This window comes from Protopterus annectens, chromosome 6.part1, assembly GCF_019279795.1.
Source record: "Protopterus annectens isolate FY-2018-M chromosome 6.part1, PAN1.0, whole genome shotgun sequence".
Classification (NCBI taxonomy): domain Eukaryota; kingdom Metazoa; phylum Chordata; order Ceratodontiformes; family Protopteridae; genus Protopterus; species Protopterus annectens.
In genome coordinates, this window is record NC_056738.1 from 194,501,657 (window position 1) to 194,520,013 (window position 18,357).

An 18,357-nucleotide genomic window follows, 5' to 3' on the forward strand; every position below is an offset into this window, starting at 1 on the left:
TTCAAAGTACAGACACTGCAATAAGAATTGCACACAGACAAAACAGAAAATGCATGGGAGCATGGTTGGGCAACCTGAGAGTTCAGGGACAATGACCACTAAATCTAAGATCAGAGCAGAACCATCTGAAGGAGATGTGGGCACTAATCCATGCCTTGCAGATCTTATCCTACTGTTGGACTCCAGAATCCCTTAAGACTGCTCACAGACAACACTGTTGTTGTGTGGTACATAAACTAACATGGCGGCACCAGATATTATCAACTGTGCAGACTGTCTCTTGTTGCATATGAGAAGGCTACGAAAGCAAACCTGTCTCTACAAGCAGTTTACATTCTTTCATAGGACAATCTCCTGCCAGACATTCTAAGCCGATCAAGGGAAGATCTTCCAGATAGATTCTGAATAGGGATATCTTTCTAGCATAGTCTGCAAATGTAAGGTCCTGCAGAAAGAGCTATTTGCCTCCATCAACAACAAACTGTTTCTTCTTTTTTGCTCTAGGAAGTCCTGTTCCCAAGGTTGAAAAACAGACACAATGTCCTTTCCTTAGAAATGGAGGTTGCTATATGACTTTCCTCCACTTCCTGTTCTTCCCAAGATCTTAATAAAGATTCAGAGGTAACCCAAAGACATTGCTGGTGATTCTGCTTTGGCCAAGGTAGCACTAGTTCCCCTTTCTCTACCCCTTAGCCAATGGCCATTACCACAGGTTATCCTCACAGTGGACTTGCTCACACAACAGAAGGGCTTATTGCTTCATCCCACTTTGTCATCCACCAACCTGATAAACCAATTTTCTGAGGATGTGCTACAGATGGTCCAGGAGGCAAAAAAAACTACTACCAGGAAATCTTAAATAGCCAAATGGAAAAGATTTATTATCTGGTGTTATGCTCATAAACATGACCTAGTACAGTCAAATAATTATGTGGTTCTCTCTTATTTGTGTGAGCTGTTGAAGTCTGGCCTGTCGTACTCCACTGTCAAGACACACCTATAGGTCATTTCTATTTGCCTACCTTTGGGTCCTATCCTTCTCTCCAGACTAGAGGTAAAATATTTCCTAAAAGGTGTACTCCACCTAAAACCTCCTAAGAAAGCTATCCTGCCTGCTTGACACCTCAACTTTGTGGAAAAAAACTACCGTCCATCCTTCCTTTTGAACCAGCAGCCTCTCTGCCTGGAAAAAAAAGATTCTTCTGGTAGCTCATACTTTGGCTAGATGAAACTCCAAACTACAGTTCCTTATGGTACCCTCTCCCTTCCTTATTCTTCATAAACACAGAGTGAATTTGAAGATGAACCCCTCCTTTATGACTAAAGTGGCAAATGAACCATCTCTTAGTGAGCCAATAAATCTTCCCACTTTCTTTCCTAGTCCACAAAGTAAGTGAGAAAGAATTCTACATTCTCTTGATGTGCATAGACAACTCAGATTTTATTTGGATAGGACTAAGGGCATCCACAAGTCTGACCAATTGTCTGTCTCTTTCCAAGATTCCAAGTAAGGGAACCCAGTGTCTATGCAAACTATTGCTAACTGGATTTTTAAATCCATTCCTGTTTACTACACTCTGCATGGTAAAGCATTACCTTCTCCAGCAAAAGCACTTTCTACTAGAGCAGTGGATTTATCTGGAGCATTTTTCAAGACAATCAGCTCTAGAACCATCTTAGAAGCAGCTACTTGGTCTTCTGTGCATACCTTTATCAAACATTGCAGAGTGGATACTTCTTGTAAATCCATAGCCACATTAGCCAGGTCCAATCTTGATTGATTACTGGGCAGTTTTCTTATCTTTCATCTAGTCACCCATCACACTTCATAAGCTTTGGTAATCACCTAACAGGTTATAAGGCTGCAATAGTGATCTAAGGAAGGATATAGTACGGTTGTGCAAGAGCTTGCCATAATACTAAATGTCTTACTGATCACTCTTTCTAACCCTGCCTTCCCTTTTATCTTATAATTCATTCCTTTTCAATTCAATTCAATTCAATTCAGCTTTACTGTCATATGTATGAGAGACAGAGTCACAAAGTACAATGAAATTCTTATTCTGCAAATCCTCCAACAGCATATAAAAACAACAATTAACAAGAAGTACTTTAAGACAATAAATAGACAATAATATAATATCAATATTCAGTAAATATATAACTGCAAAAAAGCGCATTTGTGCAAAAGCAGCTTGTTGCCTCCAAATGTGAACCAATCTACAATACTGGAGGGAGATGTAGTGGTCGTATGGAAGATTTATTTAAAAGTATAATAGCTTGAGGTATAAAACTGTTTTTCAGCCTGGCTGTTATGGCCACCATGCTCTTATAATGTCTCTCTGATGATAGCAGCATAAACAGTTTGGGTCGTGATTGGGTTGTGTCCATGATATCCATGTGTCCATGATAATGTTTTGAGCCATCCTAAAAACTCTTTTGGTGTAGATGTCCTCCATTGCAGGGAGTGTTACTCCAATGATGTTTGTGAAGTTTTTATTACTCATTGTAGAGCCATGTTATCCCATATTGTGTTATTCCCAAACCATACTGTAATAGAGTGGGAGAGAATGCTGTCAACTGTACATCTGTATAAGTTTCTGAGGATGGTATTGAGCATGCCAAACTTCTTCAGCCTTCTCAGAAAATACAGTCACTGCGGGCTTTTCCCTACTAGGTCTGTGATATTATAAGTCTAAGTAAGGTCCTTGAAGATGTTAATACTGAGGAATTTGAATGTATCCACTCTTTTCACCTCAGATTCACCAATATATAATGGTAAGTGCTGCCCTCAATTCCTCCATATATCAATGATCACCTGTTTTTGTTTAGCTGATATTAAGAGAGAGATTACTATTTCAAGATTCTCCACTTCCCTCCTATATGCTGAATTATCACACTCAGAGATCATACCAAAGACTTTGGCATTATCTGCAAATTTGACAATACTGATGTCATGCTGAGCACCAACACAATTATAAATGAAAAGGGTGTACAGCATTCTACTCAGCACACAGGTTTGTGGAGTTGCAGTATTTATTGTTATTGTTTTAGAGATATTATTCCCCACCGTGAGTGACTGTGGTCTGCCTGTTAAAAAAATCCAAGACCCATTTGCAAAAAGTTGGTGGCACACAAAGTATGGACAGCTTATTAATGAGCTTCGCTGGTATCACCATTTTTAAGGCTAAAATATAATCAATAAACAGTAATCGAGCAGAACAGTCTTATTCTCCAAATAAGTAACAACTGTATGCAGTGCTGTACTAACTGCATCCTCTGTCGATGTATTCAGTCTGTATGCAGACTGCAGGGGATCCATTGTATCATGTATAACTGACTGAATATGACTCATAATGATTCTCTCAAAGCATTTCCTCACTATGGGAGTCAATGCAACCAGCCAGTAGTCATTCAGGCAATTGGCTTTGCCCTTTTTCGGCAGTGGAATAATAGCGGTTGCCATATAACAAGCGGGAATTGTAGCTTGTGCAACAGAGAGATTGGATATATCAGCCAGAACATCAGCAAGCACTGAAGCAAAGGCTTTGGTTGTCTTTCCAGCAATATTATCTGGATTGTCTGTCTTTCGGGTATTTATCCTCTTCAAGGACTTTGCCACACTTGATGGTGATATTGTGAAAGGTGGTGGTGCCTCCTCTCTGCCCCTCTATCTTATGATGGTACCCTTTGACTCAGTGTTTTGGACCTCAAACCAGGAATACAATTTATTGAAATCATCCCGTGAAAACTTGCTGTCAGTAGTCATCCCTCTGCCTTTGTCTCTGTAGCCTATGATGTTTTCCAGGCCTTGCCACATTCACCTTGTATCAGCAGTCAAATAATAGCTTTTCAGCTTACAATGTAATTCTCCTTTAATGCACTGATAGCATAAGTCATATCCAGATATTTTTATGCTCATTAATATTGCCTGATGTATATGCCTTGGAGCGGGCATGAATTGCAGAGCGAACCACTGAGTTAATTCATGGTTTATTATTTGGGTATATCCAGATGTCCTTATGGGGCACAATGAGGTCAGTGCATGTGCTTATGTAGCTAGAAACTACTGAACTGTATTCCTGAAGATCAACAATACCATCCTCATTGGTAGCAGCTTTCTTAAAAACATCCCACTGAGTACAGTGAAAACAATCCTTTAGCTCCTGTTCAGATTCCTCTGTCCAGACCTTAACAGTTTTTCTTACAATGGATGCTTGTTTGAGAAGCAGTCTATATGCCAGGTAGAGAAATACAGAAGTATGATGATATTGACCAAAATGAGGCCGAGATACAGCCTTGTGTGCCCCCTTCACATTGCTGTACACATGATCCAGTATATTTTTCTCCTGTGTAGGGAAGGTAACATATTGCTGGTATGCTGGCATCAAAGACTGTAAGTTGCAATGATTAAAGTCACTGGTCACTATAAACACTGCGTCAGGACATTTATTTTCTTGTGCATTTATAGCTTCAGACAACGTGCCCAATGCAGCCAAGCAATTGGTTTGTGAAGGAATATAAACAGCTAAGATAAACACAGCTGTAAACTTTCTCAGGAGATACAAGAGTCTGCATTTCAACATTAGGTGTTGTACATCTCTCAAGCAGTGTTTGCTGACAATCCACACATCTGAACCCCATCTGTTATTAATATAGATGCAAGTACCTCCAACTTTCATTTTATCTGATGCCTCCATGAGGTCCCGGCGATGGATAGAGTGAGTATGCAACCGGTCAATGGAATCAGGAATATTATCCGATAACCAAGTTTCACTAAACATCAGTACACAGCAATCTTTCATTTCTCTCTGGGTCACAATTCTAGTTCTGAGATTATCCATTTTGTTCTCAGGAGACCACACATTAGCAAGCAGCAGTTGGGAAGGGGTAGTCTGCTGGCACTGGCCTTTTATTTCACATGTAACCCACCTCTCCTGCCTCTCCTGCTATACCTCCACTTGAGGCACTCCTTCCTTTGGCTACATTCATCACCTGACTGCCCTGCTTGTAGACCTACTCTATATGGATTCCTGAGAAAATATTCCCAATCTGACAAACAAGGAATAATATCAGAAAACCGACTGCCAATCTCTAATAATGTTTCTTTATTGTATATAATCAGTGCAGATGAAATTTTCACGTCTAAAAACTTAAAAAGCACCACCAAAACAAACAAACAAAAACAAGAGGAGAATGCAGATATATCAGCCACAACGGGCTCCATCTTGAGGCACTATATATATATATATATATATATATATATATATATATATATATATATATATATAGATTCACTTTATAATTCCGAAATACTGAAATATCGAATTTCAGTATCTTGAGACTATAAAGCTGAAAAATCAAAATACCAAAACCCCAAAAGCACGAAATTCAAAATTGTGACTTTTAAAACACCGTACACCACACAAACACATATACACCTTCCTCCCCACACATACACCTTCCTCCCCACACTACAACAAACAAACAAAGCACACATAAACACAACTCAAATACACAAACCTACCCTACATCTAAGCAGGGGGGCAGCCCCCCCACACACACACACCCCCATTACTTATATATACTAACTTCATGGTCGCACTGAAAAGACAAAGACACGAAACCCACTACTACACAATCTACATTCTCCTCGCACAAACACACATCACATATGCACAAACACTATCATTCTCAACACTTACACACTCTTACCTACATACCGTAGCATGCACTTACGACTTCCCAACACACTAACATACACTAAAATCCCTACCCAAAACCCTTAAAATATAAACACCTACCTGAATCTCCAGCTATCCATTAACACAATGCACCACCACAACCACTGATTCGACATTTCCGGATTCGGTAATGTGATCTTTCGCGGAACTGGGCTTTTGCTATTTTAGTCTCGAGATACTGAAATTCAAGATTTCAGTATTTCAAGATAGTGAAGTGAACCCATACATATATATATATATATATATATATATGTATATATATATATATATATATATATATATATATATATATATATATGTATATATATACACACACACACACACACACACACACACATATATATATGTATAGATCTATAGATATTTAGATATATTCAGTAAATATATAGACATTTATATATAGCTATATGTGTCCATATATATATATATATATACACATGCACACACACACACACACACACACACACACACACACACACACACACACACACACACACACACACAAATCCTGGTTAGGAAAATAGGGAAAAAATGGCTTTGTGTCAAATGGTGCCATTTCCACCAACAGGTTATGCAAAATATTAGAATTTTGCCTGATAAACTGGAAAATATCTTTAAGTACCTAGCTGCAAAAGTTCTAATATTTTTTTAAACATTTTGGTGATATATATTACAGAATTATATGTAAAGGGTTTGAAAAAGTATGCCTGTAATTCCAGTTGTGAGTGGGGAAAATGTATACTTCAAGTTAAGCTTAAATGAACTGGAAGACATTGCTGTGCCATTTTTGAATCATTTAACACTTATGAAAATGTTGTTTTGCTAGGAAATAAGACTGATTTAAGTGCAATAAAATTTATAGGCAATTTTCACTCAACTCAGATACATAATCTAAATCAATTTCAAACTCCAAGTGTTGCCACTATATTACTTTAAAGTAATTTCTTTATTTTGAGCTCCCCTACTGAAGCTATGATGTCTCCATTTTAAACTCCACCATTAATATTGGGGTATCTCTTTCTTTAATGCCTCTTTCCTCTTTGATTTCCACATGTATGAATGGCGCTCTTCCTAGTTTAGTTTGTTTGCTACCACTGTGACAAATAGGCATATAGCTCTATTTACTGCAACAGATTTATTAGGTGTGAAACCTATGAACCTATAATTTGAATAGGGGTCTTGTCAACAGTTATTGCACCTGGAGTGTCTCCTTTGTGTCATACTGTTTGACCAGCCTGGAGGTGTGTGTGCCTTTAATATATATTGAAACTCCACCTCCTTTGGCTTTGCTGCCCACATTTTGGGATCTGAATGTATGATAGGATGAGTAACCAGGTAAGGCTGGGGTGCTGTCTGCAGCTTTGAACCAGGTTTCTGTGACTGCACACATGTCAGCATCTTCCAGGGTTTAGAATGCTTGCAATGAGTGCAATTTCATGCACTGGGGATGTCCTGATTTACTGATGGGGGACAGAGGGAAGCAGTTTTCACTGAATTTGTCAGCCAGTAAATTGACTATATTTACAGCATTTGTGTATGGGGTGTCCCTGACCACCAGTTCTGAACAGATCTGGGTGTATTTAGCAGCATGACCTTTAAGGAATAATAAACATGTCAAAGGAAGGAGATCAAAATTAAATGAAAACTGGCCATCTAACGCTGATTGATAGACTAGTATTTACTATGAACCTATGAAGTGCTGAAACAAGAACCTTTTCTAAATTCAAACTAAAACAAAACAAATTCCTGTTTAGGGAACTATAGTTAGAGGTATTACCTGCTTACCATTGTCAATTAAAAGTTACAGAAGTATCCAAGTTACAGGAATTACTGCTGGAAGCTACCCTTGAAGACAGAGCTCAATTATACTGCCTGTGAGGACTCTAGAATCCCATTTGGACTTAAAAGCCTGAAATAGTGCGGGCACATCATATCTTTTGATGCCCGATAGTTCTTTCTGACTGTCACCTGTCTTTATGTATGTTTTATTTTCAATTTCCTATGCAAGCCTTTTTCTATTTGCATATGCACTTGAAAAACAAAAGCTTGATCTCATCTCTTTTTAGTAAAGAATTCTGTCTTTAGACTCTGGGCTCTTATGGGTGATGGTTTGTTTACTGGATAAAGGGTTTACAAATTTACTGGATAAAGGGTTTACAATGTTGCATGTGCCTACAACTTTGTGCATCTACTCATTAAAATGTTGACTTTGTTGGGATAAATGCCATCATTTACGTTTAAATGTTTATTTGCTTAATTATTCATTTCTTCATTTATAGATTTTTTGACTGAGTTAGTCCTACTAGGCCTATACCTTGTTCTCAGCATGTTCTAAGATTGTATGTATTGTGACTGGGAGAAATTTGTCAAAGCTGCTCAAGAAATTCCTTTTCTCTTTTTAGTACGCAACAAGGACTCTTTTATATCCAAATGAACTATCAACCACTCAGTCAGATGAAATTTCGTTTAATTTCATCTGAAGGACAAGATACCCAGGAGTGAGCACATTCCTTAATTCCATTACAATGGCAGCACCATAAAGGGAAGCTAAGCACCTAGTTTGGGAAAAGGTCATGGATTTCTACTCTTCCAATATCAAAGTTAAGCATGCTACATGTTAAGCCACTGGCATTTCAGTGAAACAGTTTGGCTTATTTTAATGCTAAACAAGAAGATTTGTTCTTGTTTTGCTGATTTTAACTAAATGTTGTTAGCACTCACTAGAGCCTTAGGAAGAAGAAGAAAGATGGTGCAGGAGAATCATCATTTGCATATCCATCCTGAGAAATACTATGTTTACGTGGGTGACTCAGATAAGTCTGGTCAGATTTAATTTACCTTTTATAAGATTGAACAGGACCATATCAAGAGCAGTTTGATATGGATAAAATCTTGGGCACCCATTGCTTATGCTTCTGATGTGTAGATGTGCAGAGTAAAACGTGCTTAAGTATGGCAGGTATTGGCTTTCACACAAGACAGAAATGCAGATTTATCACATTCTCCTATGTCTAATTGCCATTTGTATACTAAACAGTACTAGTGGTAAGAGGCAACCCCCATCTGCTGGTCAAGATGCTATCCTCCAAAAAAAGGAAGCTAATCTGGTGGTCTTCTGCCATAAACAAATTCTACAACATAAGAAAGAAACTGTTGCAAAACAGAGTAAAATCCCATGATTGGAGGAACTCCCTGGTCAGCCTCAGTAAGAAGCTGAGATCCCTCATAAAATCCTCTAAAGCTAGTTATGAAAACAAAATTGCCACTGATTATAAAGACAACCAGAAAGCATTCTATAGCTATGTCAAAAATCTCAATGGCAACACTCAGATCTTCTCTGAGTTACAGCACAATGACACTAAATATACAGAACCAACTGATATTTCCAACATCTTGGCAGATAGGTTCAGTGCTAACTTTACCCCCCCCCCCTCACCCCTTAAAGGACCCATCTTTATACCTGAAGAATGCAAAGTTCCTGTAATCACGGCTGCTCAGGTAAAAACCTCACTCTCCAAAGCCAAGAACACAGCATCCATGGGACCTGACAACATCCCAGGCTGCCTTCTACACAGTTTGGGTTTGTAAAAGGCAGATCATGTCTCCTAAACCTGATAGACTTCTTTGAAGTAGTCACCAAAGCCATAGATGAGGGTAAGGTGGTTCAAACAGTCTGTCTAGATCTTGCCAAGACGTTCGACACCATCCCCCACTCTGGAATTATAGATAAACTCACTATAGGTATAAAACCCTATGTCACAAGATGGGTTGCCAACTGGCTTACTGACAGAACCCACACCATGAAAGTAGCAGACTCCAAATCAGACTTCCGACCAGTGACCAGTGGAGTACCACAGGGTTCAGTCCTGGGTCCTTTCCTGTTTGGTATCTACTTCTCTGAAGTACAGGCTAACACAGAAGGTCTTTGGCTAACTAAATTCGCAGATGACTGCAAACTAGGAGCCATAATCAAAACTCCTAACGATGCGGACATCCTACAAAAGGGCCTCACTGAAACAGATGCCTGCTGTCAAAGCCATGGTCTCAAGTTCAGTGCCAAAAAGTGCATTGTCATCCCCTTTGGTAAAAACTCTGTACCCATGAACTACCACATAGGCGGTAGTCTACTTAACACCAAAAGTTTGATAAGAGACCTTGGGACACAGGTGGACAGTAGTCTCTCCTTTGATAATCGCATCGCCACAGTGGTCAGGAAATCCTTCTAAGTGGCACACCTCATCACAAAAGGGGGGAAATCCTTCTAAGTGGCACACCTCATCACAAAAGGTTTCTCATCCAGAAAAAAAAGAGGTCATTGTTCCCCTCTACTCATCACTCATTAGACCCATTATAGAGTACAACGCCCCTTTTGGTATTTACCTGACAAGACATCTATAACAACTGGAAAGGCTGCAAAAGTACCTGACAAAGAGGATTACTGGCCTCAAACAGATGCCTTATGAAGACCGTCTCAAAAAAACTCCAGCTTTACTCCGTCGCATATCGCCTACTCACAGGTGATCTCTGCCTAACATACAAAGCTATGTCAAACCCAGAGCTGTTAGACATGTTCCACTTAAAGAAATCCCAATCCCTCCGAGCTACATGCTCTAGGGACCTAAACCTTGTCACCACAATAAACAGAACATGCTGGAGGGACAGATTCCTGTCCCAGAGACTTCCCATACTCTGGAACAGACTACCTATCTATGTCAAACAGAGCTCCTCATTAACACTCTTCAAGAAAAATCTTGATGATTGGATGGGTAATAGGAAATCCACCCCGGGGATCACTTCTGTGGTTCTGCTTGACAGGGACACAGGAAAATAATTTTCTTGGGTGGCGAAAGCCAGGGTACCTTTTTGGCTAGGCTTGTATAGGCCCTAGGGCCAATAGCCTAGTACCTACCTATGAACCTATTCAGCAGTCGTACCTCTATTGTCCGTCTGCATGGGTGTCATGAAGTTTGCCACTTCTGTCTTAAGAAGCATGAAGTTGGCTTTGGAGAAAGTTTTTACAGTGGTTAACCTAATGGGGTTGGGGGCGGGATGTGGATGTCTAGGGTGATTAGCTTGTGGCTGGATCTGACTAATGAGGAATTGACCTCTGGTGTGGAACACCGGTCGCCCATGTTGGTAATGACCAGGTCTAGGATATTGATGCCCCTGGTGAGGGTATATGGATAAATTGATCCAAGGTGTTGTAATTTATGAATTCTAGAAAACACTGAGCAAAAAAGTTGGTACATAAATAGTTTTCCCAGTTAATGGTGGGGTAGTTGAAATCGACCATTATTATGGTGTTGGGTTGTAGCCTAATATTTTCCAGTGTATCAAGAAATGAGGAGTGGGAATCCTGGGACATTGCGGAGGATCTGTAGCAAGTTACAATTTGGATTGCGGTTTTGCCCAGAGTTAGCTGCACTTGTATAATCTCGGATGCATTATGCTGAGCAACTAGCCTGGACGTGTGGATATCCTTAATGAATATGGACGAGCCTCCACCTTTAGTGTTTCGGTCCAGGTTAGGTGGCCGAAAGATGTGGTACTAATTATAGCCTGGTAATGCAGGGGTGCTCTCTGGAGCCTTGAAACAGGTCACTGTCACTGCACAGATGTTGATGTTCTCCATTTTAAGGAGTGCCTTGAGTGAATGCATTTTGAGGTTTAGACTTCTAGCATTGAGTAGCATTACCCTCAGATTTTGCTTGCTTGTACCTGTTACAGTGGTGAATTTGTTATTTGAACTTTGCCTAAAAAGGCACTATAGGGGTGGCAAGAGCCTTAGCCAGTATATGGAATCCCAAGGGCAACAGGTGCAGGCCATCTCTGACAAAGCATCGTGGTCTGTCAGTCATGTCATCCCAGGCAGACAGATACTGGATCCCCTTAGAATGACACCAGAAGCTTAGCTAATTGTTGAAGTCAATCATTTTGTTCTTCTACTGTGGTATCATTCTGGGTGAGGGCAGGACGCTACTCAGGGCTAGGGTCATACCTGCCTTGGCTACAAGATCGGAAAGCTCCTCCATGTCTCTTTTCATGTAGTCCAGGGAGGTACATCTCAGGTCATTCTCACCAACATGGACAATGACAGAGTCATATTTGTACTTATTGTGGAGTGACCTGAGTACATGCATTATGTGGCGGATCCTGGCAACTTTCTCCTTGTTTAGCTTGGTGAGTGGAACATCAGTGTACCTGATTATAGAGTCACCTATGACTAGAGTGTTGGGTACATTGTTATGCCTTATGGGTTGTGGTTGAGTGGCACACTGAGTTTGTGGGCTATGTATCATTTGGGTTGTGTTGGGGGGGATGGAGGTTGATTGCGTTTCTGCTTTGGAAGCCTCTGTTGCTTGAGCATATTTCTATTGAAAGCCTCTGCAAATGTAGGTGTGTGTTTTGTGTTGCTATGTGTGTCTTTTGGTAGTGTAGGTTTTGAGGGACTACGTGATGAGTGTGGTGTGGTGCAAGTGTTTACATTCTCCTCTTGACTGTCTAGTCCAGTCTTGGGTGAAGAGAGTCTTGCTTCCAGTTTGGCTATATAAGTGCATCTCATAGGTTGTAGTGTTGGGTGGTAGGAGGAGAGGGTTATCTGTGTACATGAGGCAATTGCTGCATTGCTACAGGCCCCCAAATTTGACTCAAGATACCCACTCCACCTGTGTGGACCTCTTCAAATCTATCAAGATTCAACCCTTTACCCTGATCCTGGGTGACTTTAATTACCCAACCATAGATTGGAAAAACTACTCATGCCAGAACACAAATTCAGAGAGATTCCTCACTTTTATCACTGCAAATGCCTTGTAATAGCTAGTTGATACCCCCACAAGAGATGATAATATCTTGGACTTGGTATTAATCATCATGAGTAACCACTGCAGCACCCCTACGGTATCATCCTCCCTGGTAAGATCCAACCATAAAGCAGTCACTTTCAAAGTCACCATCTCCCCTGACCCCCCTCTAGCTAGTGTCAAACAAAAATCTTCTCCAAAGCTGAATACAACCTCCTAAGGGATGTTATAAACAGCTTCACAGCCCCCTCTCCCACTGTAGGCACTGGCACCAATGTCCAAATCTACACCAAAGTACTATATGAGCATTTATATAGATGCATGGAATCAGGAATACCTGACAGGATAAAATCATCTTCTGCAAGGAAGAGTAAACCTGTCTGGTGGACATCTGAAATAAATAAACTATAAAACAAAAGGAAAAAATGCTGTCTAGGACCAAGAAGGAGCAGGTGCCCAACTAGAAGTAATCTCTCCTTAGCCTGGACAAGCAAATAAGAGCACTAGTGAAATCCTCTAAAGCCAACTTCGAGTCCAAATTGGCCACATCTACTAGAGATAGTCATAAGGCCTTCTTCATATATGTCCGCAATCTCAAAGAAAGCACCCAGATCTGTTCAGAACTGGTGGTCAAGGACACCACATACACAAATGCTGTAGATATAGCCAATCTACTGGCTGACAGATTCAGTGAAAGCTTCTCCTCTGTGTTCCCCCATCAGTAAAGCAGGACATTCCCAGTACCTGCCCCCTGCCCCTTATCTCTAGGGAACAGGTCATCACTCCCCTCTCAAAGACAAAAAATACAGTCTCAATGGGACCTGATAACATCCCAGGCTGCATCCTACATGAACTCAGGCATGAACTTGCAACACCATTAGGCACCCTATTCAACCAAAGCCTGAGTACCGGCTTTGTCACAGCTGAGTGGAGGACAGCCACTGTCATCACTTTACACAAAGTTTGAGCATCCACCAGTCCAGGAAATTATAGACCCATCAAACTAACTAGCCTGATCTGCAAGGCCATGGAATAGATTATCATGGACCTCATTAACAGGGAGATTTGCAATCTCCAAATACTCAACCCCGTACAGTTTGGCTTTGTGAAGGGAAGATCATGTCTGTTAAATCTGGTTGACATCTTTGAGACAGTCACCAAAGCCATGGAAGAGGGGAAGATGGTGCATATGGCCTACCCTGACCTGGCCAAAGCCTTCGACATTATTCCCCACTCGGGCATAGTAGATAAACTCTGTCAACTAGGTATCAATCCCTATGTTATCAGATAGGTAGCAAACTGGCTCACTGATAGAACCCACCTAATTAAAATAGGGGAAGTCACCTCAAGCAGTACACCCATAACGAGCAGCATACCCCAGGGATCAGTCTTGGGCCTGCTGTTATTCGGGATATACTTCTCTGAGGTGCAGGCCAAAACCAGTGGGCTAAGGCTGACCAAGTTTGCAGATGACTGCAAGTTGGGTGCAGTCATCAATTCCCTAAGTGATGTAGATGTCCTCCAAGAGGGTCTCACCCAAACAAATGACTGGTGCCAGAAACATGGCCTCAAGTTGAATACCAAAAAATTCATCATCATCCCCTTTAGGGAGAGTGACATCCCCACATATTATCACATTAATAACAATGTCCTAAGTACACAATCAGTAGTGTGGGATTTGGGCACTCAGGTTAATAGCAACCTGACTTTTGACCACCGTGTTGCTTCCATTGTATGGAAAGCTTTCTACATGGCCCACCTCATAAGTAAGGGTATCTCGTTCGGGACTAAGAGGTCATAACATCCCTGTATTCTTCCCTTATAAGGCCAATTATTAAGTACAATGCCCTCTTTGGCATGTACCTTGCAAAGTACATGCAGCAGCTGGGGAGACCACAGAGGTTCATCACCAGGAGAATCCAAGGCCTCAAACATCTACCCTACACAGATAGGCTAAAAGCCCTGTCCCTCCACTCAGTTTCATGCAGACTCCTCAGAGGTTACCTCTGTCTGACATACAAAGCAATCTCAGACCCCACCTTGATGGGACTGCTGCATGTCTGCAAGTCAAGCTCCACTCGAGCAACACATAAGCGTGACCTCAACCTGGTCTGTGAAATCAATAGGACTTGTTGTCTGGACAGATTTGTATCCCAGAGATTCCCCCATCTATGGAACAGACCCCCCTCTCCATGTCAAGCAGTGTACCTCATTATCCCTTTTTAAGCACAACCTGGATAACTGGATAGGAAACAGAAACTACACCCCTGGGATTCCACTTCTGTCCCTGCTGGACAGGGACTTTGGGTGCTGACTTGTTTAAACATGGGCTAAACTCTTGGCTAGGCTTATAAGAGCCTCAGGGTCATTAGCCTAGTAACCTCCTATGATCCTATGATCCTATGATTATTATGTTTGATATCATGTGTGCATTAAGTGCTCACTATGATTAAAACTATAGTTTAAAATGTGCATTAACAGTAGAACGATAAGCTTCTCACCAGAATTTGTTATTTAATGGTTGGCAATTCAGAAGATAAAAAGAGTAATTTTTTAAAACACTATTTGGTTTTAACAAGCCCATCAACATTTAAAACAGTGTATAACAAGATAAATGATAACTATTTACAAAAGTCCATAACAAGAATATTTATACATTTTAACCAGTTGTACTTGTCATTGAGCTTTTGCCAAGGTATGTACTGATGAGTTATATTTAAAATACTCATTCTTATAGAAGATAACTCATTTTTACAGACAAGAGAGTATTTTTTTGATTAATTCAGCATCGTACTGCTTTCTGAGTCACAATGTCTGAGCCAAGAAACTGAGTAACAGAACAGATATGCATGCTGACTTTAAACAGTAAAAATAATTGGGTCTTCTGATTTTAGCAACATCCATATAAAACAATTAATATCAGTGATGTTAGGCCCAGCCATCAATCTAATTTAAATTGCCATAGATCCATAAGGGCAGCCATACATGCATTTGTGGTTCAACAGATACAAGTTGTAAACCTCTTCTACAAAAGAACTAGTTGCAGATTTTGGTGTGTACTTCTTCTGGAAAGATACTAACTCCAACATAATAATTTTCTTTATTCCACTCCGTTTCTCTTTCCTGTGTATGGTTGCCATCTGGTTTCCTCTAGACACAATATAACTTCAGGTACTCACCTCAAATACGTATCTTGTATGATGGATGTGGTGCCTACCTTTTTGTCTCTAGCATTCCCCACTAAAATATTCATATTGAATTAAATTTTGACCATTTGTATAGGAAGTGTATCCTGTTATTCTCTAAGCTCATGTTCTTCCATGTGTGGAAAATTTTTTAATTGTAAGGTACTGAATCTGATCCATTTTGTAACACTTCTGCTTCAAAGTGGAGAGTTTCAGAGGTTACAGAGTATGCTGAACAATTTAATGTCAACAATTTAACTTCCTACTAGAAGTGAGACCATTAATAGGGGAACCAAGTGTCTCCCAAAAGTGTGAATCAAACAAGAAAATAGCAAATATCATATTCTCTGTTACAGTATTAAAGCACCTCAACATTGTTGCCATTTATATATATTAACTGCAAGGTTGATCCTCTTTGGAATAGGGTGAAGTACTTCAAAGTACCACAGCAGCAAACTTGGCAAGTATTCCCCGACTTTTACAGTTTTAGTTCTGCTAATCAAGGGATTATGATTCTGGTCTTCAGAAATTTCAACAGGCACCTTATAGTTTTCAAGAAGGGCATCTGAAACAACTATGTAGTCTAAACATTACTGAACCTTCAAATATTGTTATATATTCTGGGAACACTGTGCCTTTAGTTAAAACATAAATTATTTTGAAGTGTTCAGTAGAAGACTGTCTGTTGAATACCATTCTGTGTATTTGAAAATGTATCTGAATCGAACAGAAGCTTGAAAACACAGCAGTGTTTGTATGGAAAGAATATTTTCAAAGGCTGCATATAACTGCATCTGGATAAAGTAATGGGTCTTTGATTACTGTACCTATAGTTCCAGTGTGAGTCGTTATGATCTGCTGTTTGGAATGGAATATTTTCACACTCATAATAACACATATATATTGTACAGTAAAGGAATCTGCTGCATCAAAGGGTTGCATACAGGAAACAGCTATGTTTCATGTAGAATTATATCGTGAATTTCTTCCAGGTTTCAAATATTTGAATAAAGAAATCCATTATTTCATTTTGGAGGAATTCAATGCATGTGTTATCTGATGCATGAATATTTTTAATTATTCCAAGTTGCTACTAAAGTTAATTAGTTTATTCACAATTAAAGGATAATTATATCTTAAGTAATGTTATAGATTTAGTTTTGCTTTGATATTTTCCCAACAAAAGTAGATATATGTTACCTGTAGACTTGAAAATTAATAATATATTTATATTCATAATATAGATGGACTACTTCCTCATCACTGTCACTCTCTGTTATTTTACTAGGACTTAATTGATCACCTGAAGTATGAGCTGACAGGGAAATTTGAACGGTTAATTGTTGGACTGTTGAGGCCTCCAGCCTACTTTGATGCCAAAGAAATTAAAGATGCTGTTGACGTAAGTATATTGAGATTACAATTAAAATGGGTAACAAATCTGGTTCTATAATTAATGAATGGAACACTTTTCCAGTCTGTTGTCCTACAAGGGAAATGTTTAGGCAAACAAAGTAATATTGAGCACAATTTAAGAATTGTTTAATGACATGCCTTCTGCTGTAAAAGGTGTTCAATTTAACTCTAGGCATAACTATTCTAAGGTAGAACTCTTCAATGTGTCCCAATTTCAGAACACATCTTGTATTGTTACAGACTCTTCAGTGAGGTTTTGCTGTGGCAGGTTAGTTTCCAATTGTATTTAAAAAAAATTCAGTTTCTTATAAATTAGTTTATTATTCCATCTACCTCAGATGTTTAAACATAACACTTCCTCATAGCCTACCCCTATAAGTATACATGAGAAAATACTTTTGTCACACCTGATGTCTTCCCAACATTTATCTCATGTAAAGAATACCTTTCCAGAAGTAGAACACACCCATTTTTTCTTCATGATGGTGGATGTAATCTATACACAGAATGCTGATGTTTTTAATCTATGTGCCCTGTGCTCCTTTATATTTATTCCAGACTGAGGTTTCAGATTGCAAGGACAGGAAGGGTCAGAAACTAGTACATACTTCATTCCTACCACAGCAGCCATCATTCATTTGATAGTACACTAAGGATCTCAGGCATAGCTTTGTGTACATGGTTATTTATGTGCCTTGTAATACTAATACCCAGTGGTGACCAGGTGTTTAAATGAGAAGCCCATAGATTGGGATGTGCACTAGGGCTTGTCAAACAGCCTGTAGTATTGTAAGCAGTATTTCATGCATGCATGAAAATGCACATACACAAGGACACACACACACACACACACACACACACACACACACACACACACAGGTTCATAGGTGGTTACAAGGCTAATGAACAGAGAGGCCTTTTTAAGCCTAGCCATGCATCGCAAATCTCTGATAAGTTCTGGTACCCTTGGCAAGTGTAAGCAGGGGCTTGAGAGGTGAAACATTTACAAGGAGGGACCTGGGAGATGAACCATTTACAGCTGCCTGTGTCCAATAGAGACATAGCTGCCAAACCAGGGATGAATTTTTTGTTCCTCATTTAGTTGTCCAAGTTACACTTGAATTGGGTTAGGGAGGAACTCTACTTCACATGGTTGGAGAGCCTGTCCCAGAGAAGGGATAGTCTTTGGGATACACATCTGTCTGTCCA

General features: G+C 39.8%; 1 protein-coding gene across 3 annotated transcripts in view; it reads left to right on the top strand.

Moving 5' to 3' along the window:
- ANXA6 (annexin A6) overlaps nucleotides 1-18,357 on the top strand; it is a 779,963-nt gene that overhangs the window by 279,881 nt on the left and 481,725 nt on the right. For all 3 annotated transcript variants that reach the window (XM_044075649.1, XM_044075650.1, XM_044075651.1), the window contains exon 5: nucleotides 17,021-17,134. In XM_044075649.1, coding sequence (XP_043931584.1) covers nucleotides 17,021-17,134 — 114 coding nt within the window. The remainder of the gene's footprint in view (nucleotides 1-17,020; nucleotides 17,135-18,357) is intronic.